The 26,479-nt window shown below is 52.1% G+C and overlaps 1 protein-coding gene across 4 annotated transcripts in view; it reads right to left on the bottom strand.

Annotated features, from left to right (window-relative positions):
• FAM222A (family with sequence similarity 222 member A) overlaps positions 1 to 26,479 on the bottom strand; it is a 113,532-nt gene that overhangs the window by 50,616 nt on the left and 36,437 nt on the right. For 2 of the 4 annotated variants that reach the window (XM_075898836.2, XM_075898839.2), the window contains exon 2: positions 4,063 to 4,194. The exons of 1 other annotated variant lie outside the window; for it this stretch is intronic. In XM_075898836.2, the coding sequence (XP_075754951.2) occupies positions 4,063 to 4,144 (82 nt within the window). In that variant the 5' untranslated portion in view covers positions 4,145 to 4,194. Of the gene's footprint in view, positions 1 to 4,062; positions 4,195 to 11,470; positions 12,040 to 26,479 lie in introns of those variants that run through there. One more of the 4 variants, XM_075898838.2, reaches the window with a different exon arrangement.

Here is a 26,479-nt window from a genome sequence, read left to right as displayed (position 1 = left end):
GCGCTGGGATACTTGCCCAGGGACAGGAAGGTATCACCCTGGGCATTGCATCCGATGGCTCCGCAACGCTGTCTCTGGCTGGTTACCAGCCCAGTAAGAAATGCCATAAATAAAAACAGAACCCTGGCTGTCACCACACGTGCAGAACAGCCCCTCTCTCATTGATTTTGTACAGTCTAGTCAGTTACCTATGGGTGAATCAGCCAGGTTCGGCTGCAAGGCTGTAGAGACCTTTTGGGGGTGAGTGCCAGAGGGGCCAGTGGCTGTCTCAAAAGAGCTCCAGGACTAGATGTGCATGGAGGCTGCTCTCGTTTTGCACACTGGAAGGGCAGCGAGGGAAGCTGCATCTATGCTGTGACCATTCTGCAGGGCGGGAACAGGACTCCTGGGAGATGACACTCTAGGCTTCTTGCAGAACGTAAGGCTCAGATGCTACCAGGCCTGGTCCCCTTGGCTCGCAGGAGGCAGAGAAAGCACCGCTCTGACTTTGCATGGCTCGTGCACAAGCGAGGCCTAGGCTCATGGAGAATCAGGTCTGATTGCAGCCCTAGGAGCTAGGAAAGGTCCCATTCAGCAGGGGCTTGGATTAAGGGTGTTAAGGACTAGTTGACTATTCAATAAGCAAATTCTTATTGGATAGATGCATTGACTAGTTGATTCCCTCCACCCCTTTCTTGCCTCTATCAGATAGAGGCAGCAAAGGGGCGGGGATGGCGGGGTGGGGGGGAAGGGAAGAGGGTGTACTTCAAAGCAGCAGCGCCGCACGGAGCCCGTGGTCAGCTGGGGACTCCCTAGCTGACTCCGGGCTCCCTGTAGCATTTCCGTGGAACTCAGAGTCAGCTGAGGAGTCCCCAGCTCATCCTGGGCTTCATGCGGCACTGCTGCTTTGAAATGCCGAGCAAAGCCTGGGATTAGGTGGGGAGTCCCCAGCTCACCCCGGCTCCACTTGGCATTTCAAAGCAGCAGCACCGCATGGAGCCTGGGATCAGTGGGGGACTTCGAATCCCTCACTGACCTCAGGCTCCATACAGATGCTTCCACTTTGAAATGCACAAGAGCCTTCGCTGGGGACTCTTATACATTTCAAAGTTGACACGCCCGTGCAGCCCGGGAAGTCCCGCTGACTCCAGGCTCTACACGGGTGCCAGTTTTGAAATGCATAAGAGCTTCCACTGGGGCTCTTGTACATTTCAAAGAAGGAATGTGGATGTGCCTATCAACTAGTTGAGTAGTAAATTAATCGATATTTAACCACCTTAGCTTGGATGGGATGTTGGGCAGCCCCTCCCTCCTCTCTCTCACCTGCCTGCTTGGCTGGCTCTGTTGTGACACTGGCTGCACTGAAAACACTCACAGGTCAGCATGCTACCAGCAGGGCAGTGTGGTTTCAGGCATGCAGGCCAGGCCACGCCAGGTGGTAGCATCTCATGCAGGAATGGGTACACCACTGCCTACTACCTCCCCCACTTCCAAAACTCCTTGGGAATAGACAGGTTTCAGAGCAGGCTGGGAGAAGCACCCAGAGCACCCACAAGGCAGAAGGCAGAAAGAACCCAGCCCTGGCTCATGAACCTGCTGATAATCAAAGTGATTGAACCATGGAAGGAACTCACCATTCCTTGGAAGAGGATGGTCTTTCCAAATACTCCTCCTCCTCTTATCTGACTGCAGCACCAGGCATGATTGGTGGGTGTCTCTTGGGATGAGCCTCTATGGCTGAGACCCCCTCACAAACCAGACAGCTTGCAAGCACCCCTGTTGCCAATTAATATTAGAGGATGACAAGTGGTCCCCAGCTCACCAGGCCCGCCCCAGCGCCAATTCCCACAGCGGTCATGGAAGGGAACCTCTGATGCCCTGTGCACACATTATCCTCAGCCTGGCCTGGGTTCTTGACCGGTGCAGCAGGAACAGGGCTTGTCCTTCCGGCATGAGCGAATAGGATCACGTTTTACAACAGCAAGGCTCAATGTCTTCCCAGAGGCAAATGAGAGACCTGAGCCATGCAGTAAGCTCTGAGCAAGCATACACACACACGCAGCATGTCTCCTCTGCACAGAGTGCAAGGCAGAGCCCTGGGAGAGAGGAGAGGTTCCCATGCTTCTGGGGACTGCAACCTTCCCCTTGGGGCAGTGGTAGCAGCTGAACACTCAGTGGGGAGAGCCTCTGGCCCCCTTCTCCACTGGACTAGGGATGTTAACTAAGGGGTATTTGTGCAAACGTGTAACTGCTAGATTTTTTTTTGTGGTTAGAGGTTTACATGGGGGGGGCGGGGACAGCAGGCAGAAGCTGGTTCTTGCAGGGAGCAGGCTTAAAAGCTGGTTCCCCACAAGCACTGGCCCCTCCCCTCGCTGCCTCTGATAAAGAGGCAGCAGCATGGGGATGGTGGTGGGGGAGACAGCTCCACGGGAGCTGAGCCAGTACTGTGTGTACTGGATCCCGCCTGCCTACCTCAACCCCCATGCTGCTGACTCTCTATCAGAGATAGCAGCGCAGGGTGGGGAGGGGATGTCAGGTGGCTCCCACCTGCCCCCGGCACTGCTGACTCTCTGGGAGGCAGTGGAGGTGGGGCGGGCAGCTCCGTGGGACCTGGCTCCCTATGGGCACCAGCTCCTGCCTCCCGGATACAGAGGTGGTGGGGGTGGGGGAGAGGGAGGAGAAGATGCATGTAGCCATTAGCATTAAGTCTGGGTTTACTGGTTAACCGTGTAAATGACTACATGCTAACATCCCTATACTGGAGACTAAGTGAAACATGAGGGTACTTCCCCTGGGGCACAAGATGAACTCAGAGACCAACATGAACTGAAAAGTGAAAGTGCCTCAGAAATACAAACAAAAGTTTGCAGCTTTTTAAGGGCACATGGACCCCCTGTGATCATCTCATCTTACCAGCCAAGTTCCTGAGAACTAATTCCCACTTCAACGCCAAGAGCTTAAACCTGACTGTCTGTTTTAAAAAGGCCATCTGATCAGTTCAAAGCCTACTATCCTCTACTTAAAAAGACAGCAGAGAGAGAAAGAGAAAGAGAGAGAGAGAGAGAGAGAGAGAGAAGGGCCTGCATTTTGTCCAGCATCTATTTGTAGAGGCAGACTGGTTTGATTGCACTGGGGCGTGCAAGTAGGGGGAAGCGTGTCTCCAAGGAAAATACAGATCATTATCCAAATACCTCGTGGCTGTCACATGCTAAAAAGCAGAGCTTTAGCAGTTGATTTGTCTTCTGCCCGGAACATTTAAAAAATCCAACCGAGATAGTAGAAAAAATATCCACTCCCCTCTTTAAAACACACATTCATCACTAGAGAATCTTAATGTGTCTTTCCCAGCCAGAGAGGTCAAACCCGTCTGCCTAAAGCAGCCTCATTAAATATACATTTAATCATGGCTTGGATTGAGAGACAAAGGCTGCTGGAGACAGGTGCTTTACTGGAGTGACCTTTTGGAACCCATTTTAATGTAACTAGTTTACAGCTTATCTGAAAGGCCAGCTCATCAGGAACAGTAGAGCTATGGCAAAACTGGGAAAAGTAATTATTGGGGATGGGGATGGGGTGGGGGAGGGAGGACATAGATAGGAGGCTTCAGAGAAGGTGTCTACAAAGCACCAGGACAAACATCGGTGCAAAATTTTCTGAAGTTCAAGCCAGCAACCAAAGAAGTCCAATTTAATTTGCTTATCACATTGCCTTCCTTTCCCCCAGCTCCCCTCTGCTTTTCCTGTCCTTTTTAATGACCAGTTAACTATGCGTCTTTTCCCCGGAGAAAAGCAGCATCAAAGCAGCAAGCAAGCTATCAGGAAGAAAGGGAACTGGAGTCAGGCTGCCTTCTGCCTCCCAGAGCAGGAGATGGAGAGGGGCCTCAGGGCTAGTCTGCCGCAGGACACACCATGTGACACGGCACTGGGAAGGGGCAACCAGTCCTATTCCCAAGCACAAAGTCTGATAGAGCAGAGAGAGGCTGGAAGGTCAATGAACAACCTGGTGCCAGACAATGTATGGGGAGTGCAGAAAACCTCCTCTCAGTCCCAGCCAACCCTGTCACCCCAGCAAAGCGGCACTTACACTTCCGCGGCTCCAGGGTCTTGTTTGGACACGTGAGGTGCTGGGCTGGTGGGTTCTGGGTTCTCTGGAGACAGGCCAACATGGTCCAAGCGTCGGAGAGCCCTGCTGGAGTCACCACTGCAGAGCCTCACGCTGCAGACAGACAGAGGGAGGAGGCGTCAGTAAGCAAACAGGCCTAGTGAGGGCAGCTGAACCTCACACGGCCCCTCTCTTGCCCGCGGATGCCACATACAGCCATGAAATGCGACCTGCGAGTCAGAAAGAGAGCGGGGTGGGTGGGTCACAGTGGGTCTGTGCCCACTCGAAGCAACGTTCATCAGGAGCCCAGAGACTGTGGCTGCTTTGAACACTCCCTGGTCACACTGGAGGAAAGGCCACCTTGCTACGGGCTCCGTGTTCTCCAGATGAAAATCAAATCCTGAACAATGTCGGTTTTTTAAGCCTGCAAACATTTGTGGTGTTCATCCCCTCCTCTCCCAAAATCTTCCCTATCCCCCCAACAAATCTTTGCTTCTTTCCAGCTGTTTTCACTCCCGCTCTGCACAGCCAGCAGGGCAGCACAAGACACAGCCATGGGAGTGGCACACTTGCAGAGCTTTTAGTCTAACTCTCACCTCTGGTTTCAAGCAGAGTACTTGCAATGGCAGCTCCAGGGAGCTCTGCAGGTGGCCCCAGGCTCCTCAGCTGCTTCACAGCAAAACAGGTGTGATTTTATCTTTAATAAAATCTAGCGTGAGGTAACTAGCTACATGCAAGGCCCTAGTGGAGACAAAGCTCTGTAGTTTTTAGGGGAGATCGGTCCCCGACGGGGGCACAGTGTTGACCTTGAAGATAAAAGCTACATGCACCTTGTCTGCTCTAGGTCTTCACAGCCTGGTAGTTCTTCCAGGTGAACCACCTTGATGTTAGCACACCCCTTTGCAGGGACACCCGTGGCCTGGGGATGGCTGAGAAGCCTGTGAATGTTTGATAGCTGCTTCCTCCAAGCCAGGCTTAAGGGGGGGGGATGACAGACTGAACCCTATCAGCAGGGGACACCCCAATCTGCAGTGAGACAGACTGATGTGAGACAGAGGGGGTGAAGGGCCTCCTCACATCTCTAACCTGTCCTGCCCGTTAATCATCCACTTCTCTGAACTGATTTCCTCACAGCCATGCCCAGGAGCCAGGACCACGCATGGCCACAAAGTTATCAGCCTTTGTCTCTATGGTGGACAACCTGCAGGCTGCATGCGGCTCACTGGGGCTCCAAATGCAGCCCCATGGACCCCCAGCTGCTTCTCTTCCCCATGCACCCCCCACACACTGGAGCCCAGCACTTCTTGCTCCTCCCCCTCCCTCCCAGCACTTTTAGGAGAGCCACAAATCACCTGATTTGCACTCCGTCCCCGCTCCTCCTCCACCATTCCTCTCCTAGAGCTGGAATGCCACACATCAGCTGTTCATGGCATTCCAGCTCTGGGGGGGGGGAGGAAGGGAAGGAAGGAGGGAGAACACAGCACAGATCAGGTGATTCAGACACTCCAGAAGTGCTGGGGGGGGGAGGAGGAGAGAGCGGGTAAGTGCGGTGCACTGGTGTGTGAGGAGTGCATAGGGGTGGGAGGCAAACAGGGGGCTGCAGGTGGAACCCCAGTGAGCTGTAGGCTGCTGCAGCCCACTGAGGTGAAGGAGGGCCACTCATGTAGCCAACCCACCATTCCTGTTTGCCCATCTCTGCTCTGTGTGTGTTAGCATGGCACTGTCCAACCCAGAAAGGCAGAGAACACCCCTGCCCAAAAGGTCTAGCTCTCCTGGATTACTAAGGGTGAAAAGAGGGGAATGATTCGTACAAAGCTCCTTAAATATACATCAGCGAGTCTGCTCCTCCATCTAACCATTATCCGTCAGCCAGTTCCTTGCAGGTGGCTTGGCAAAAGTAGGCCTTAAAGAGGGATACCAAAGAGAAGAGGGGTTCAGTTCTATTCTGCCTCTGAGGAGGCAGCCTGCATACCCGGACCAGCCCCCGGCCACTCCTACAACATGCTGATGCCACTGTCAGGCAACAGGAGACAGGCTGCTTTGTTGTTCGCTGGAACGATGGACACCATTGCCTTGCAGTACGTTATAAAGCACTGGATTACCTCCCCTGCAAGCTGGCCATGAAGATCCCAGCATAGATCAAACCCCTCCTCTCCCCGCTTCAAGAGGATGGGAAAGCCCATCTTAAAACAAACCAAACACTCAAGTCCCAGTGTCTGCCACCAGAGCTAAGGCTGCCCTTGAAATCCAGCTGACTGGCATCAGAGGGATCAAACCAAAGTCATTGCTGACAAGTGTTATGCATTTGGAGCTAATCGTGTGTCCTTCATTATAACTCATTCCTCCTGGTGTACTCTCACTGCCTGGAGTGGCTCCTGGACTGATCTTTCCTTCCCAGACAGGGTAAGCAGAGATGGACTCGACACATAAGAAAACCAGGCTGCAGCATCCATCCTGCCGAGCCAGAAGTTCTGATCCATTACTCTCTAGGGGTGGAATTTACTGAGGGCAGGTGTCACAGCTGATGTGTTGCATGGCCCCATGCTTTGTCACAGCAAAGAAAGTCTGACCCTAGCTCAGCTGCTCCAGGCAGAGCAGGGTAGGTCTTGGCATTCCTGTTCAAACATAGACCTCAGGAACACTCCCTGGGGGCAGGGGTTGGCGGGGCTATAAGGAAGTGGATTCCACTTGCTTTCCATGCATTGGGCAATTTTGCATATTACAGATACCCCCAAAGCAAATCCCTACTTCCCTCTCCAACAGGGGCGAGTGGTATGTGTACAAATCACCTTCCCCCTCCAGCACATACAATATCTCTCAGGACAGAGGCATTTTTGTTGCACTCTGACCCTTCCAAGTAAGGATCCCATCCATGGCATTTCAATCTGGATATTTCTTGTTTACACAGAGCAAGGATCCAGAACCAGGACCCAAACCGGCTCTCCCTGCACATCAGCACAGAGCGCTAACTGGTCAGCCCAAACTGGTCAGCCCACTCACTGCTCCAGAGCCTCATTCACAGAGCATCCAAGCAGACAATGCTGCACAGACATATACAATCTATACCTGGATATGCTTAAAAAGGTAGCATGTAATAAAGTACAATTATTAACCCCTTCTCCCCCCCCCCACACCTCCTCTTGTCTCTGGTGCCTTCCACCCATGCAAATCCCAGTGCTCCACAAGCAGTAGTTGACCCCCAGTGCTCTGTGGGGAAGGTGAGTGCAATGGGGTGCAACACAATACAATTTACAGATGAGGAAGTGGGGTGCAGAGAGGGAGAAGTGGACACAGCGAGTCTGTGCTGGGACTACTGTCTAGGAGATGCCTCCAATGGTCACTGTCTCTCAATAAGGCAGCTTGAGAATTCCCTTCCCTTGGGCACAGATCTCCCAGGCTGGGGAATGTTTCCATGGCCCAGGCCTGCGGCGCTGAGCAATGGTGTTTACTGCTAGGGCTGCTGGCAGTGACCCTCTCTGCAGGCTTAGAACCCATGTCCCCAAGGGATCTCCTAGGATCACTGGGTGGGAAGCAGATGCCCAGTCTCACTGTCTAGGCTGACCAAGCTGGCAGGCTGCAAGAGGCACTGGAGCTAAGCCTGGCGCACACTGCCCCCTTCCCCACCTTGGACGCATTAGGAATGCAAAGGGTTAACTAGTTAAACCACAGCCTGGGCTGGCTGGAGTAGCACCCTCCACCCAACCTGTGGCTTGCCAGCTGGGCCCACCCTGCCGCGTGTGTCAGAGCCCCAGCCTTGCCAGGCCTACCACACCACACTGCGGGCGGAGGGCTGCTCCAGCCAGGCCGCCCCGCCCACAGCGCGATGCAGTGGGCCGGTTAGCCAGTTAAACATGTCGTTTAACTGGTGAACATTTTAAAGAGGATTTCACATCCCTTCTCCACACCGCAGCAAACGTTTGCCAACAGACACTCAAAATGGCCTGTAACTGGCTTTGGGCAGCTCTAGAGCCGGGGGAACCCCAGGGCTGGGGTCGGAAGAAGAACAAGTCCTTTTTTTATCATTTCCAAAGCAGCAACTAATCACACGAGGCAGGGAAGGCCCCTCAGAGCTTGGCCACTCCTCCACTGCAGGATGAGAGCAGCAGGATAGCGAGCCAAGCTGAAGGAGGACGATCTGAAGGAGGACAACACTCCATTACCCTGATTAGAAAGGATAAGAACCGTAAGAACCACCATTGCCAGTGACTTCCAGCTACCTCCTCCTCCCCTTATAGGCCCCAAGAACAGAGGGCAGCCAAGGAAGAGGCGGATGCCCGAGACAGGACGCGAGTTCCCCAAGAATCCTAGACCGGGCCTCCTGCAACATGCACTTACTGCCATGCCAACGCAGGGCTCAGACATTCCAGAAAGATCTAGAACAGACTCCCAACTGCTCCCCCCGCAAATACGCTCAGTGCTCTGCACTTCACTTAACTCTCTGCCTACATCACTTCTGAAAATCATGGCCACCCATCCAGTAGAATTCTCTTTCCTAGTGGCTGTGCAATACAAATTTAATGACCAAAACTCCAGAGGGCAAATTAGTCTCCCCTTTTCTCGCAATGGCCAGTACAAACTGTTCTCTGTGTCATGTTCTCAAAGCTTTCCCTGGGTTAGTTTTATGGCAAGTTTCTCCATACTCCTTTTAACATACAGGTTGGAGCACACAGTGGACTCCAGGCATAAATCTTGCACAGAACTTCCTGCCTATTCAGTGCTCAGACCTGAGCACTGCTTGGGGAGACCGACCAGCTGGACAAGCACAGAGCACAGGCCTACTCTGCTCCCAGGCACAGCTTGTATATGGGACACACAGATGGTGGTGCCACAAATCCACCTGTGCCATTAAGGCAAATCTGCTCCATTGCCCAGGGCCTACTGAGTTGCCATGATTTGCCATTTCTAAACACCTGGGGCATTGGTGCCCTGCAATTCTAGCCACAGAGAATGGGCCAGGTTCCAAAATCCAGGCCTCCTGTAATGGGGTGGACCATGCCCTGAGCCCAGAAAAGGTCACAGAGAAGTCCTCCAGGAGGATAGAGTGGTGGAAACTGGCCAATGAGGGACCAGAGAGGCCTACAAAAGGAACTGCAAAGCACAGCAACAGATCAGTTGCAGTAGAGCCATGAAGGAGAGAAGCCAAGGGGTAGAGCGGAAGCACAATGGACAGCTCACAGTGGAGAGATGCTGAGAAACTGTGGACTAGAAGATAAAGTCCTGTGGTACAGGCAAAGGAGAGGTCTCAGGAGAGGAAGTCCTGGAGGCACCACTCTCATCTGGAGTGGGGCAACAGAGTCAGAAAGACACTCTACAGAGGACACTGGGTTGTTAGAGGTGTACCTTGGAAGGGGTTGAGAATCATTAAGAGTGACTCTGCCCTAGGGCTGAGATGCTGAAGAGGCTTTTGGTACCAAACAGAGTGCAGGCCCATGTATTCAGTCAGCCAGGGACATGCATGGAATGGAGTGCTGATCCTGTTACCCCTCCCCCACACTTGTGGAAAATCATGGCTCATGTTTCTGAAATGAGCCACACAAAAATGGAGCCATCCAAAATCAGAAGGGCATTTTTGAGAAGTTATCATATACACGATACGCATGGAAGGGGTGTGTGTGCAGGAGCTGTTTATGAGACCTACATGAAGGCAGACGTGCAGAGGAGCTGTGTGAAATTCACGTGCTTAGGTGGGTGTAGCCAGACACAAACCCCATCTTGTTTTTCCATGAACCCCATCTTGTTCCCCCCCCCCCAGAGAGCAAGAGAAAGGCAGTCAGCCTTTGATGCCCTGGGAACACAGGTGTGGTGCCTGTCCCTGACTCTACCATAAACAGAAACCAGACAGTAAATGGGCTAGCTGATGACTGGGAGGCCTCCCGTCGCCGTGATGGCTAGTATCAGTAATTGACATGCCTGCACTGTCTCAGGAGAGGAATCTTCGCCCATCACATACCAGAGGTGCCCACTGTCTGCATCTTCCCAGGTGTGAATTATGCTTTGCACCCTTCGTGGGAAACTTGGCATTCAAAGCTATTTTTCCTAATTAGCCACCTGAGACCAGGAAGAAGCCCATGTGACCCAAGGGGTAGAAAGAGGGTTTAGTTGCCCACCCCATTTGAGCTCCAATCACCTACACCTGCTGGCAGGTATTGATTGTCTCCCGAGGTCCGTGGGACGCCCAACCTCGCCCTACTTCTTCCCGAGTGATTGAGAAAAAGACGCTGGCCACGCCAAGTCTGGAACGCAGGGGTGAGAATTGTACCTGCAATGTGTTTTCTTTATGTGTACACTTTAATTGTCTCTCTGTTATAAGTTTAGTTACTTTATTATAGTTTCTTAAGGCAAACTGCTTCATTTCTATTGTAAACTGCCTTTGGTAAGGTGATTTAGCTATAAACTTTGGGAATAAGTGGGATGCCCTCATTTACTTATAAAATATATATATATTGAACCAAGTTTCTTTTCTTTTATTTTCTCTTTCTTTCTCCTATAATAAGCCAGTGAGTGTCAAGCTTCTGACTTGAACCCGTGCTGCTGTACCCGAACCGAACACAAACAAAAGAACTTCAGCCGGTCAAAGGGACAGGTATAGGGAGAGCTTGGGCGTTTTGGATTGTGTCACTCCCCGGTGGCAGATCCATTGGGGCACTTCTCAGTCTTTCCCTAAGGCTGCCCGCTGCGAAGGAATCTTGTATTCTAGCAGCTAAAATCTGAGGTGTTCTAAGCTCTCCCTATAAACTTATTGGGGCGCCCGTCAACCTCCTCCAGGTTGCCCACTGCAAGGGACCCCGGTCTCAGCAGTTGAAGTCTCAAATGTATAGCACACACACACACCGGGACATCTGAGAGCCTGTTGGCTGCCCTGTGCGACGGGACCCCGGTCCTAGCAGTAAAGTCACAGACATTAAACTATTATTCGGGGCGCCCTCCAGCCTTCTAGGCTGCCCACTGCAACGAGACTTTGCGTCTCAGCAGTTGAAGACTTGGGTGTAACACACACACACACACACACACACACACACACACACACACACACACACTGCCCTGACCATTTCTGCTGACAGTGGGCGTGCGAGAAATAGTGTGGCAGACGTACTAGGATTTCTTTGCTGCAAAAATGGCTTTTTTTAAAGAAAGCTCAGTTGCCAGGACCTGACAGAGAGGACAATGCTCAGACAGATGCAGGGATATCAGATTTCTCTGCTGTCCCCCCAAATCAGGACATAGCAGGCAAAGAGCTGATTCCTCTATGCAGCCTGGATCCAACACTGCATTCAGCAGCCAGGAAAGAAGCAGAAACAAAGCGATGCTCAGTGAAGTACTCCACACACAACTTGAACCACTGAACGGCCGGGGAGCAAAGGGAAAAACATCAGGTAAGGATCTCCTCTACCTGACAGAACATGCAGGAGCAAATTAGGGCAGATTAGCAGGTTACTCTCATTTTCTTAGCATTTGTTCCCATTTTTTCCATCAGTTGCTCTAGAGATTCTGCTGCAGCATGAGGAATGGACACAACACATGTGAGTTACATACATGCCACATGCATGCTATTTGTATTGCACACACCCTGCTAGCCACTCTTGTCTATACATGTGGTTTGTATAACTACACAATTTCACAGGCATGGCCCTGTGCCCTGCCACATCACAGAACATTTTAAGCCAGCAGGTCAGTGTCTTTTCATGATACTTCTCCTCAGGCCATGACTTTGGTACTGTGACCTGGTTGCATGCACATCACACCAGACACGACTGGCCTGCAGGTTGGATGTGCTAATAATGGTGCCCCTGCTTGTGTGAAAGGTTATGAGTCTTGTGGATAAGGGGTAAGTGGTAGATGTGGTTTACCTAGACTTTAGTAAAACTTTCGATTCAGTCTAGCATGACCTTCTAATTAAATGATGGTTTAAAGACCCCATGATGCAGAGAATCCTCCAGCAAGTGATCCGTGCCCCATGCTACAGAGGAAGGCAAAAAACCTCCAGGGCCTCTGCCAATCTACCCTGGAGGAAAATTCGTTCCCGACCCCAAATATGGTGATCAACTAAACCCTGAGCATGTGGGCAAGACTCACCAGCCAGACACCCAGTAAAAGTTCTCTATAGTAACTCCTATCATCCCACCATTGGCCTATTTACCACTGATAGTGAAAGGTCAATTAGTTACCAAGATCATGTTATCTTATCAAACCATTCCCTTCATAAACCCATCTAGCTTAATCTTGAAGCCAGATAGGTCTTTTGCCCCCACTACTTCGCTTGGAAGGCAGTTCCAGAACTTCATTCCTCTAATGGTTAGAAACCTTCATCTAATTTCGAGTCTAAACTTCCCGGTAGCCAGCTTATATCCATTTGTTCTGGGGTCCACATTGGTATAGAGCTTAAATAATTCCTCTTCCTCCCTGGTATTTATCCCTCTAATATATTTAAAGAGAGCAATCATGTCTCCCCTAAGCCTTCTTTTGGTTAAGGTAAACAAGCCAAGCTCCTTGAGTCTCCTTTCATAAGACAGGTTTTCCATTCCTCGGCTCATCCTAGTGGCCCTTCTTTGTACCTGTTCCAGTTTGAATTCATCCTTCTTAAACATGGGAGACCAGAACTGCATACAGTATTCCAAATGGGGTCTCACCAATGCTTTGTATAACGGCACTAACACCTCCTTATGTCTACAGTAAATACCTCGCCTAATGCATCCCCAAACCATATTAGCCTTTTTCATGGCCATGTCACATTGGTGGCTTATAGTCATCCTGTGATCAACCAGGACTCTGAGGTCCTTCTCCTCTTCCGTCACTTCCAACTGATGTGTCCCCAGCTTATAACTAAAATTCTTGATATTAATCCCTAGGTGCATAACCTTACACTTCTCACTATTAAATTTCATCCTATTACTATCACTCCAATTTACAAGATCTTCCAGATTTTCCTGTATATCCCAAACCTTTACTGAATTGGCAATACCTCCCAACTTTGTGTCATCCGCAAACTTTATTAGCACACTCCCACTTTCGGTGCTGAGGTCAAAAATAAAAAGATTAAATAAGATTGGTCCCAAAACTGATCCTTGAAGAACTCTGCTAGTAACCTCCCTCCAACCTGACAGTTCACCTTTCAGTATGACCCGCTGTAGTCTCCCCTTTAACCAGTTGCTTATCCACCTCTCAATTTTCATATTGATCCCCATCTTTTCCAATTTAACCAATAATTCCCCATGTGGTACTGTATAAAATGCCTTACTGAAATCGAGGTAGATTAGATCCACTGTATTTCCTTTATCTAAAAAATCTGTTACTTTCTTAAAGAAGGAGATCAGGTTGGTTTGGCACGATCTACCTTTTGTAAAACCATGTTGTAATTTGTCCTAATTGCCATTAACCTCAATGTCCCTAACTACTTTCTCCTTCAACATTTTTTCCAAGACCTTGCATACTACAGATGTCAAACTAACAGGCCTGTAGTTACCTGGGTCACTTTTTTTCCCCTTTCTTAAAAATAGGAACTATATTAGCAAGTCTCCAGTCAAATGGTACAACCCTGTGAATTTACAGATTCATTAAAAATTTTTGCTAATGGACTTGCAATTTCATGGGCCAGTTCCTTTAATATTCTTGGATGAAGATTATCTGGACCCCCTGATTTACTCCCATTAAGCTGTTCGAGTTTGGCTTTTACCTCGGATATGGTAATATCTACCTCCATATCCTTATTCCCATTTGTTCTGTTGCCATTATCCCTAACCTCTTCATTAGCTTCATTAAAGACTGAAACAAAGTATTTGTTTAGATATTGGGCCATGCTAGATTATCCTTCATCATTGATTTAGATATTGGCATAGAGAGTATGCTTATAAAGTTCGCAGATGATACCAAGCTGGGAGAGGGTGCAAGGGCTTTGGAGGATAAGTCAAATGATCTGGATAAAATACAAAAACGGCTGGAGGTAAAAAGGATACAATTCAATAACGACAAATGCAAAATATTCCACACGTGGGAAGGAACAATCAGTTTCACATATATACAATGGACAATCACTACTTAGGAAGGAGTACTGTGAAAAGATATCTAGGGGTCATAGTGGACCACAAACTGACTCATATTTAGTTTAACACTGTTGCAAAAAAGCAAACATCATTCTAGGATGTATTAGCAGAAGTGTTATAAGCAAGACACAAGAAATAATTCTTCTGCTCTACTCCACACTGATTAGGTCTCAACAGCAGTATCATGTTCAGTTCTGGGTGTCACGTTTCAGGAAAGATGTGGATACACTGGAAAAAGTCCAGTGAATAGCAACAAAAATGAAAAGTCTAGAAAACATGTCCTGTGAGACAAGATTGAAAGAACTGGATTTGTTGAGTCTGGGAAAGAGAAGGCTGAGAAGGGACATAACAGCTTTCCAGTACTTAAAAGGGTGTTAATAAGGAGGAGGGAAAAACATTGGTCTCCTTAACCTCTGAGGATAGAACAAGAAGCAATGGGCTTAAATTGTAGCAAGGGAAGTTTAGGTTGGACATTAGGAAAACTTCCTAACTGTCAGGGTGGTTAAACACTGGAATAAATTGCCTAGGGAGGTTGTGGAATCTCCATCTCAGGAGATATTTAAGAGCAGATTAGATGGACATCTGTCATGGATGGTCTAGATCAGTGTTTCTTAAACTATGTTCTGTGGAACACTGGTGTTCCGTGAACAACTCGCAGGTGTGCCACAACCTCTTCTTTGTTTTTGTCTTTTTTTGTCTGACAATTTTTTTTGAAGAAAATTTTCATAGGTGTTCCGCATAAAAAAAAAAAATATTGTTTGGTGTTCCATGGTCTCAAAAAGTTTAAGAAACACTGATCTAGACGATGTTTGGCCCTGCTGCCAGGGCAGGGGTCATGACTTAATGACCTATTGAGGTCCCTTCCAGTGCTTGGATTCTATGATGCTGTCAAGGGTCCAGAGCAAGGCCCAGGGACTGCAGCCTTGAAATGGTGGGTCATTGCTCTTGTGCAGCCTAGACGGGCAGTGCCAGAAATGGATCACCCTCTGACGTAGCTCAGAGGCTGACAAACAATGAGCCACACAGTCCATTTCCAGCAGACAGCTATGGACATGCCCTGGACCATCCCCACAGCTGGCCCTGGGTCTGAGAGCATCAATGGAGGCAGCCAGGAATGAATGACCCAGAGAGAATCAACCCCTAGAGGGGCTGAGACCTCTCAGGGAAGGCACTGCACAGGGACACTCACTGAATTAGCTCTGCAGTAATGAGTAACAAAGTAATAACTAAGCCCCCGGGGCTTTTCCAACCTGCCTGTTTTATTCCTGGGGTGTCTGCTCACGGGGTTACCCACGAGCCATGCAGAGATTCAACATGGAGCCTGCTGACCCAAGAAATGACTCTTGTACACCACTGTCTCCCAGGTCACCGCTGAGCTAACCCTGCCAGTCTGTCTAGGGAAGCACCTGTCCAGCAGGGATCCAAAGGGCAGGCCCTCCTTGGCTGGGACCAGGCTGGCAGATCACTGCAGGCCATGCTGTTCCTGCTGCAGCAGGATTTCCTTCCTCCCACGGAGATACTTAGCCCAGAGCAGCTGCTGAAGCCAGAAGATCCACTCCATCTGCTCTGACTGCCGCGCCCCGGCTAATGGTTCTGTCGGAGCAATTACAGAAATCTCTCTCCTGAGCACAACGGACAGACACTCTTGGAAATCGCCCCCTTTCATCTCTGCGCTGACAAATGGTCGTAGACACATGTGGATTGCTTGTTCCCCGCCTCCTCCGCCCCACCCAGGAGCGAGGTCTCCCCCGCTGCAGAGCAGCCTCAGTGCAACTCCCGGCCCCCCAGGCAGAGGGCCGATGCAAACATGGCCAATGATAAAGTGGGAACTGGTTCTTGGCAACACACCTGCAGCCTGAAGATTTGTCCTTCAGCACCCACCCCACTCCGGAGGCAGGCAGTGATGCAGAGAAGGGAAACTGCCACCTGTTACCTGTTGTGTCACTAATGCCAGCTGGTCCAGGCAAGGAAGGAGTCAGACGGATCAGGAGAAGGTTGGCTAGTCCCGTGGGCTGGGACAGGACACTTGGCACTTCCGCCAAGGGGTCCCAGGTGTGCCAGAGGACAGCACTGCTGTACCTCCTCGGCCCATCCTTCACTAGGCAGAGCAAGGGTGTCTGAGACGGGACCCTGTACAGCTCCTCACAGCCACGCTGGTGCCTTGGGGAAGTGCCAGAGGTGTCCTGGAGCCAAGTGCACAAACTCAGCAGGCCAAAGAGAAAACGAGATGCTGTGTGAGACTGGCCTGAGCCATCCACCCACCCTGGGGCTGACCCGAACCCCTTGCCTGAGCCCTGCTCCCGCCTTGCGCAGAGCTGTCTGGTTGTTACAGCCAGGACTAGGATCATAGGGTGCTTCCATTTGTTGAGTGGCCCTCCAGCATCCCACAGACCTCCTCTTCCCTGCTCTTGTGAATGCAGGCTTGGGAAGCCCTCCTAGCATGGCACCATAACCAGCTGCAGGACAATCTGGTCAGCGCTAGGTAATGCTGCCTTGGGGGGACAGGGGGGAGGAGAGGGCTGCCGTTCCTGTGCCAGCTGGGATGCAGATGCTCCCCATGTATCCCTGGGGGGGGGGGGAGGGGAGTGTGTCAGCCCGGGGCCCACCTTGTACCCACTGCCCTTGTGAGCGAGACATCAGGAGAGGGCAGTCAATGAGATCTTGCCATACAGTAAAAAGCGACCCCCAGGGAGGGACCTTCCAGCAATGATGGATGGTGAGTTCACCAGCAGAGACATCCCTCGGTTGCTGTTTATGCATAATCCAGTGCTCTGCACTAGCACAAGAGACAAGCACAATCTCAGGACTCACCCTGGTGCCATTCCCGCAAGCGCTGCAGAAATCCCAGCAGGATGGGTAAAGTCAGACAGTGTTTCAGAGCCGGCACAGATCATCTGCTTGTGAGAACAGCCCTCCCAGACTCTAGAGCCAAGTTCAATGGCAACCTTCCCCCGAAACTGTTTGGGCTGGAAAGTTCAGAGAATAGGATACTCTTTTCCAAGACAGGTTGGGGGAAGGGGCAGGGAAAAAGTTATTTCACGCTGCACAGGTGTCTGGAGAACCCAAATTGGGCTGTTTTCTCCTAATAATGAAGTATTCATGAGTAAAAGCCTTTTCACAACTTTCTTAAGATACTAATTTCACAACAAGCGCCTTGTTACCATGCAATTATTCCAATCTTGTATTTTGCTGAGATCCCATCTGTCCTAGCCTCTCTTTAAATGAAAGACAATCATGTAACCACCTTTCATTATTCACTATTTTCCTTTCAGCAAAGGTACCCTGAAAGAAATGATTTCCTCTGAAAGGGACTTTTATTCAGTTTCAAAACCAATTTTCTCCTATTACTGTCTTTAAAAAAAAAAAAGGGAGTGTTTTTATTTCATACATTACGTATCCCTTGTTAATGCAGCTCCCAGTAAAAGCAGCAGTATCCATTTTCTGGCTTTGATTTCTGGTAATTTTAAAATATGCCATTACAATCAGGCAGAAATTATACAGTTTGAAAAGAGAATGAAGTGCTTCTTATTCAGAGACTGAATGCACTTGACTGCTCACTAGCTCGCGTATCTCCACCGGGACTGGGGGTTCATTACACAGCCCCGCTAGGAGCAAGGTTTCACATCACTCGCACGCACACACGCCGCACAACCCCCTTCTCGAGTTTAGTAAAAGCCAGGCGTTTGATTGATCTAAGCAGGCTTCAGAGCAATAGGTCCCTGCTCACGGCTGTGAACATCCCACTAAGCCCCAGCACTTCTTGCGAAGTGCCTTGCAGCACCAAAGAGTCCCCCAAGAAAGGATCTGACCATTGGGCCAGGCTGACCTGGTATGCAGGGGAGCCAGAAATGAGAGCTGTCCCAGGGCAGTGGGCAAGACCCCCAGCACTAAGTTGTGCGTGCGTGTGCATGCATGCTCACCCCTCCTTGCCCATGCTGACAGCTAACCCTAACAGCAACCCCACCTCCCACACCCCTAGCTGTGTCTCCACTAACCCTCCAGCACTGCCGCACTGGTAGCCACCATCTGGCTGATTAAGCAAATGCATATCACCTCCCCCACTCCACCAGAAAGGGCATCTTTTTCCCACTGCGCTAATCCCCACACGGCTGCTGACCTGGCATCACCTGAGGAAGCAGATTGCAATTCTCTCCTGATCCCATCCCCACAAGTCACCCCAGAGAGCTAGTAGGGCAGGGGTTGGCTCCCTTTCTCCCCCCCCACCCAGTGCTTGCATTTTTGCCACAGCCACCCAAGCCCAGCTGTCCTTGGAGAGCCCTTGTGGGCAAAGGCCACGTCTCTGCGTCGGGCTGTTGATGCGGCAGGGCTGTGGGGTGCAGGCCCAATGCAATGCAGGGGAAATAGCAAGAGATGCTGCCTGGTGCACAGAAGAAATGGGACAAAAATAAAGGGAAAAAGCCATGTACCCTCTCTAGCTGCCTTTGATGTGCCCTGTAACAAAGTGCGACCCTGCAGAATACAATGGCAAGCTGGAGGATTCCCTGGGATCTCTGAGGCATTTCACAGCTTGGGCCCAGGACACACAGGAGCTACCTAAAGCTTCAGGGCAAGAGCCAGTGGGAAAACTTGGCTCCTCCAGCTGAACACGGCTCCCCACTGCAAGTGTCCAGCTAATGCGGGCAGGAGCCAGAGCTTTCGCGGAGCCTACCCGAGGCTGTGAACCCAGCGGCCCCAGATCCAAGCTTCAGCACAAGCCTCCCAACCCACCACTCCAAGTGCGAGGGTCCCTTCTTCGCCCGACCTGGCCAATACAGACACTGAGCCCAAGGCACATCCCAGGGAATCACACAGTGGCTGCCACACAACTTCTCCTGGGGGCGAGGGAAGGGCAAAGAAGGGACCACATGAAACAGGTGCTAGTCGTCTCATTCCATGCACAACTTGAAAGCGCTTGGATGCTGTGGTGAGGAGGGTCAGAGAAGAGCAGAGTTTCCTAGTTGGACGCTGTCACTTCAGGAGAACAGATCAAGGGGCCTGCCTGAAGGTGATGAGCCCACCTCAGGGTTGTATCAACCTGTGGGAAGCAATTGGTAAGTCACAACCAGGTTCCAAGAACACAGCCAGCAACCACTAGACTTTAAAAGAGGACAAATGAAGCAGCCCCAGTGTTTTTAAGTACTGGAGACGCTTTCCATTTATCGTGGCCTGTGCATCCCAAAATACATGGGACAAGCAGAAATAATTTCACCTCCAGGGACATGCAGCCACCTCTGAGGTGGAACACAGCTGCAGTTTCACAGCAGCGCTGCACGTGGCTGAAATTAGGAAGGGAGGAAGAATCCTGTCTCCAAGTGAAATTGCCAGGCAGGAGTCGAGAGAGGCAAAAACGTAACAATGGAGATTTGGGCAGGCCCCCAGGACTGATATCTGGCAAAACAGGCACCTGCACGTGAAGAGCTGAGTAGGACAGGACCTGAGTTTTGCACCTCATCTGAGTGGCAGCACAGTCGCTACTAGGCTTCTGTGTCCAGAGTCCCATCACGCTGCAGGGAGCCACCAGTATAGGTGGGAGCAGCTCCGGGGGCAGGGGGTGCGAGAGGGGGGAAGGGTTCCTGGAAAGGCTGCTGACAAAGCCGGGACATTTGCATTGCACCCCTGCTCTCCATGTGCTGATAATACTGACTGCCCAACCCTGCTGCAGAACATGGGGATGAGAGGCCACTTGCTGACCTTCCTTGAGACCGGCAGGAAGCAGCTCGCTGCAACTTCTGTCACTGGCTGCAAGCCAGCAGTATTCTCCCTGCCCCCCAGGCCAGGTGACCGGCAAGTGCTTGAACAGTGCTGCCTGACTGTCGCTCTCACAATGGCTGGAGAGCAACCTCCGCAGGGGCAGCTCTTAGCCCTGCCCACAGGCATCCTTACAAAGCTTAAGGCACTCTGCAAGTGAGGACACAGCAGTAGCGTCTCCCTGGGAAACATGCAAAGTCTCCTCCTTAAATCCCTTCAGTCGGGGGCTGCAGCATCTGAACTCCATTATGTGCTTCCCACCTGCCATCCCACTCTCAGCCGGCCACATGTACGCTTCCTCCCCCACCCTGCAGCCTGGCTGTACAGAGCAGGAGTGGTGGCAGGGTCTGGAAAGGTGAAGGAGGCACCTGTCAGACTAAATAAAGCCACCAATTAATTCAGATCGCAAGTTTGCCCCAGCCACCCTGTGTCACGCAGCTCTGGGCAGACAATTTTTGGACAGCTATGTGAAGTGTCGCCCAGTATTAATGGGCGCATTTAGTAATGTCTGAGGTTCCCAGCACAAGATGCTCATCCCCAAGTGCTAAAGATTCCACCAGCCCCCTCTGTCCATAAGTGTCTTCGTCCGGTTCCCCTTTAACCCAGCCCCAGCCCAGAAACACCTGCGGCTCCCTTTGCACAAAGAGCAGGCACACAGGGTAGCTCCCCTCCTCAGGCAGGTCCAGCTGCTGCCCTGCACCTCCTTTGCCAGCTCAGTTTTGCTCAAAGCAGCCACGCTGGTGTCTCCTGCTACGACTTGGCAGCTTCTAACGGGGAAGCAAATCAGCTAAGGGAACTCCCCACCTGCCGATGGCTGCATGCCTCTCAAAGCTGCATTGGCCTTCCCTCGTCCTACGGCCGTGCAGACCAACACACTGGCCTCTGCCACATTCCCCAGCCCCCAGCTTAGCTGCTGCCCAGGAGGATAAGAGGGGCCTGGAAAGGCAGATCGAGCACAGCCCTCTGTTCTCGGCCAGCGCCCCAACGGATGGGGCATCTCCCCCTTCTTGGGGAGGCTGAGCAATTATTCTCCCACAGCATCACCATGCCTTTCACCTCCTCACTCCCTTCCCCGCTTGGGCACCTGCAATCTCAGAGGCGGGCCCCTCACAGACAGCAGCTCTCCTCTCCCCCAGCTGAGCCAAGCCACCACCCTCCATACCGCTGGGGAAGGGAGTGGCCGACAGATTCCAGGAAGGTCATGCAAAGCCTGGGCAGCAGCGCCTGGGATCACAGCCTGGTCCCCAGGCTCCCAGAGCAATGACTTGGCCAGCCTTCCTGCAGAGCACACCCTGCTCCTGCTGTGGCTTCACGTATAACCTGGAAATTGGCCCCAGCCTGAGGCCATTCCCATCAGGTGCCCTGGCTTGGGCAGGGCCTCCTGCCATTTGCCATGGGTCAATCAGTTCCACCCCGTTTCATGCAGCACTGACAAGCACTCCTGCAATCAGCCCGAAGGGGCAAGTGAGCCGCATCTGCTGACACGAAGGGGATCTCGCTCACACGTTTTAAGGCAAAAAGGCTGCAGCTCTCGACATAAAGCAGCCCTGGCAGCTACGCTCATCAGCAAGTTAGTTTTTCTGCTACAGTTATCTGTTCATTGTGCCACAGCTGGGGGAGCCAGTCCCCGCCACCTCCCCCTCCCGCCCACAGCAAGGGGGGGCTCCTTCCCTTCTCCAAGCAGCACGCTGAGCGCTTCCCAGAACCCCAGGCTGTCCCCCTGGCTGACTGTGGGATTTGCTTGCTCCCTCTTTCCCCCTCATGACTCCATGGGCCTCGCCTCTCTTGGTGCATCCCTGAAGCACAACTGAAATCTTGGCCCCGCTGCTGAAGCTGAGTGGTCAGGAGTGAAGGCAAGGGCCCAGGCACATCCATGGGCATGCAGCTCCCACACTCAGACACCCACCACAGACAAGCAAGTGCACATGGATCTCCACAGGCAACTCTCAAGAGGCCTGGTCCAAGGCTCAGACCACCAGGACTGGCATTTGAGCCACTATGGGGGCTGAACCTTCCCCCACCCCTCAAATCTCTGATTGGGCTGTAAGCCTTGGGCAGTTTCTCTGGATTCCCACGGAACAGAAGGGGCTCAGACTTAGAGGCTTGAAAAGCAGCATGGCCCACAGCCCACACAGCCCTGCTGTTAACATGCCCACATATGCACAAGCCCTCATCACCCCACACCACTGATCCCTGACCCAGAGTCCAACAGAGAAAACAATATCTCCTTCCCATGTGTTACGCTCGTGACAGGCGCTGCTCTGTGAGAAGGGATGTACAGGAAGCCTGAGAAATTAAGCTTTATTAGGCTTGACACATGGTCCTTCTTCTACGAGGTAGCTGTGGCCTCAGCCCAGTCCCATGCCTCTCCAGTACGTTGGGGTAACACGTCCAGGAACCAGCCGGCTCTTCTCCCCAGCTGTCAGTACAATGCCCAGCTAGAATTCGTGCCCCAATATCCCAGCCTGAGGACACGGGTCTAAAGAAGGCTGCGCTTGCAAGGCTGAGGGCACTCATATGAAAAGGTGGTGTCAGCCAGCCCCCTTTCCATGTGGTTAATCTGCTTTCCTCAGCCTTGGAGTGGGACATGCACTCAGGCACAGAAGAGCAGAGGGCTGATGGCTGTGGGGGGAGGGGTCAGTCCTGGCTAACACATTCATGTACCTCTTGGCTACTGGTTCAAACGAGCCGTAAGTTTGGTCATGTCCCATACCCCACCCCTTTGCCCCGGCAGCTGGACATGCTCTGCACAGCATGACTGAAGCCAGCCCCGGCCAGGAAGAAGTTCCCACAGGATAAGAAAGGGGGCGGGGGAGGGAAGGGGGGAACAATCTCCATTGGCCATTGCTCTTGGCCTCCTATTACATTGGAAGCACAAGAGTACCAAGCAGTACCAGCCTGTAGAGATGCCAGCATGTGGCGGGAATGACACAGGCCTCTCCAGAAACACTCCCTCCCACCTAAGTCCAGGGGCAGCGAGAGCAGGGAACCCACTTTTCTGGGGCACTGGAGCCCAACCCCAGCAGGAGCCAGGGTAGCAGAACACACGTCTGCACATCCATAGCTCCTAGCCAGCGCCAGCCCCAGGCTGACAGGGACAGGCCCATCTCTCTGGCTGTCCTGAGGGAAGTGCAGGCAGCCTTCGGCAGCGAGGCGAGGACGGAATCTAAAGCCATGCCCCAGCTCCGGGGGTGAGGGGATGAGTCAGCACTTGGCAGAAGCTGGGGGTGGGGAATGGGCTGTCGCACCTGATGTGAGGGAAATGAACAGGACACCAACAACCCTCACCTTTAACAGCAGCAAGGCCATTCTGGGCCCCCGTGTGCAACCTAGCCCAGCCCCGCCAAGCAGGACGAGGCATTGTGGCCCCATGCTGAAGAGCCAAGAGTCACACAGAGAGAGAGGGAGCCAGGCCCGCTCCCTTCCCCCACAGCATGTGCCCTGTGGGCTGAACAGCTGCCGTGTCCTCACCTCACAGGGCACAAATCTGAGAGATTTGTAGAGCCCTGCATAATAATTTTGCTGCGAGCCAGGCCCACATAATGCACCCTGTATGTGAGAGGGCAGAGATGGCCCCACCGCACAATAGGCATCTGTCCACTCCATGGCATTCCGTTAATGCTTTTCAGAAAAGCCCTCGCATCAGCTGACGGGACTTGGACACGGTGCGGTTCTAATGCTAGCTTAGCTAGCTCCAGCTGCATCTGAACTAATTCCAGTCAGCAGGTCCGATTGAGTGCAAGCCGCTCTCTGGCCCTTACGCCACAAGAGGCTACTCAACACTTCTGCGGACCTGCCCTGAGCGTGTGCATCTTCTGCTGAGCACGCTGTGAGGAGCTGGGGTGGGAGAGGGAGATCTGCAGGGTTAGACACCCTTCCTCAGCCTTCACCCAGGGCAGGCATTTCATGCACACTGGGAACAGGGAGGTACAGAAACAAATGGTTGCGGAGCCATCGGCCGTTGACAGAGGGGAACCTTTCCCTGGTGAGGGAAGAGAAGGGACCACACTCTTTCCTTTCAGCCTACACTAAATATTCTAAGTCCTTACCCCTGCCAAGAGAACTTTCCAGTGGGACTCCTTTCTGGGTCGGTCCACACCCTGCATGCAATCTGCTCCAGACCTCACAGGTTTTGTCACCAGGAGCAGCAGCATGAAACTGACCAGATGAGGGTCAGTTTCATCCTTCCTCCTCTCCATTCACAGGGGGCAGCAGAAAAGTGCAGCGCTTCTGGCAGGGTCATTCAGCTGCTGCTTTGGAAAGCTCTGCCAAGGGTGGCTCTGGCCTGGCGACTCCTAGACTGCACAAAGGGACTGGCCTTGGTCTTTTGTATTTACCTGGCCCTGGGAGAGGCAGGCGTAGCCCTGGTGCTAACAAGTGTCTTACTTTTGCTGAGATGTCATTCTCTCTACCCCATGCTCAGAGGGGTGAGGCATTGTGGATACACTTCTCCTTCCCACAGCAGGGCTCACAAGGTGTCTGTCTACCTGTGTGGAGTCATAAGCCCCACCCCGCCCTGCATCTGGAGAAGCAGGGCTTCCCCCAGCAGAGGAGAACAGGCTGAGCTCAGTAGCAGGTGCTGTCAATGCAGATCCCCGCCCCTGGACTGGGAATCGCTCTGACAAGTTGCATTAGGGAAGGCCACGTCACTCTTCATTACTGACAAAGACAAACCGTACCTGGGAGGTTGGCCATGCTGCCCCTGGAGATTTTAACCTTCTCTAGTCTGCAATGCTCTGCACTGGCAGCCAAGCCCACCCCACCCCACCTCTGGGGCAGGGATAGGCTGGCAGGGAAGGACCCATGAAAGATGAGGGCCTGGGTCTACACTAATAGTTTCAGCCATTTGCACATACTGGGTTGGCGCTCAGAACCTGGAATTGGCACTGGAGCTGCTTCCAAGCTGGTACAAAAAGCTTGTGCACACAAGGGGTTTGCATGGATGGAGCTACCGCTAGCGGGAAAAGGGGCAAATCCCTTTTGGCTAAGGAGCCTGTGAGGGTGGCTGAGTGGGGGCTTCCTGCACTGACTGCAGGCTGGCAGAGTTGGGAGCTGCAGGGTTTCTGGGTGGGGTACTCTGTTTTGGAGGCCGTCAGGCTACCTGCTACGGCCTTTCTCCATGACTCGAATCATTCCTGCTGGGCTTTACTTAGGCCAGAGTCCTGTCTCGGCCTCTTATGTCAGAGACAGCTTAAGAGCACAGAAACAGCCACTGCCTGTGGGAACAGAGATCCGTCACTGCTAGTATCCTGCCTCTGAGGGGGTAGCACCACGGAGATTTCAGCAGAAGCAGAGAATCCCTCTGACTGGCTCTCGGGCAGTGGCACATGTCCCTTCCTGACCTCTGCAGCAATTAGTTAAGACCCTGGAGCAAGAGGTTGGATCACTCCCGCCCCATCCAAAATACAGCACCAGCCATCAAAGCACGGCACTACACAGCTCACTCCCAATTCCCCTAACAGGAACCTGGCTTTTCCCAGATGTAGAATATCTCATGACCGAGGCTCCTCATGGCCAAGCAGCAGCATCCTCCTCTCCTGGGCATTTCACAGCAAGGCTGCTCCAGAGCCACAACAGGCCCAGGCATTGAGACAATTTGCGTTTCCCTCCACACAGCTCTCCTGGAGTCGCACCCTGGCAGCGGCGGAGCTAAGCGGTCAGCGGATTCCATTCAGCTTGGGGGCACATAGCTGGGTCTTTATACATCCTAATCCCAAGAGAGGCTGGATCTTTCTCCTGGGCCCAGGCTACTAGAGCCAAACCCAAAGCCCTCTGCTGACATCAGTGAATCTGTCCTATACTGTCCAGGGCAGCTTTCCAGAGCAGTCATGTGGCTGCCGCACTCCCTCCTTTATTAACTGCATTCCACAGACTTTGCCTAGAGCCTGCTAATTTTGAAGCCCTATCTCTAAATCAGACTATTTCTATGCCCAAGGTCTTCATGACTTTAATAAAAAAAAATACTGTACGGCTAAAGCGCCAATGACAGAATGCTTAGGCACCTTCTCTGACATCAGAGGCTGATAAGACCTTCTTATCTCCTCCAAGAGCCTCCGCGAAGGTCCCTTCTGTGAGATAAGGCCATGCAGCTGTCGATAGAGGCTTTCATAGGCAAGGATTTAGATAAAAGAAAATGTGATGGGAAATATAGGAACTTTCAAAGTCTCAGACTGAATTGAGTTGGTGCCGCTCGCCTGAAGAGAACAATGGCTAGAAGGGATTTTAGAAGCAGGTCTCTTGTTCCGCAGAGAATGGGGGATTCTTTGCAACTCCATTTTGTCATTTGTGCCATCTTTGCCGAAACACTCATAAAGCTGGGGGGGAGGAGAGGCATGAGCACAGATCGAGCCACAGGGGCCCATTTGGGAGGGAGGGAGAGATGAGAACAGGCGTTGAGTCCCCCCGCTACCCACATTACAGCTGAAACAAGGCCTGGGGCCAGCAAGAGTGGAGCCGTTTCCGTGAACGGCAGGTCGAAGGCCATTTGGGCTGTCATGATGAGAGGGGCACCAGGAATACCAGGATGAAGTGGGGCAGGGAAAGAGGAAAAAGGAGGAATCAAGAGGAAGAAAATATTTGCTGTCCTATCCACAGGATGGCTGGAGCGGCCACCC

The sequence above is a fragment of the Pelodiscus sinensis genome, chromosome Z (assembly GCF_052426305.1).
Source record: "Pelodiscus sinensis isolate ZL-2025 chromosome Z, ASM5242630v1, whole genome shotgun sequence".
Classification (NCBI taxonomy): Eukaryota; Metazoa; Chordata; order Testudines; family Trionychidae; genus Pelodiscus; species Pelodiscus sinensis.
This window is presented reverse-complemented; position numbering and strand designations above follow the sequence as displayed.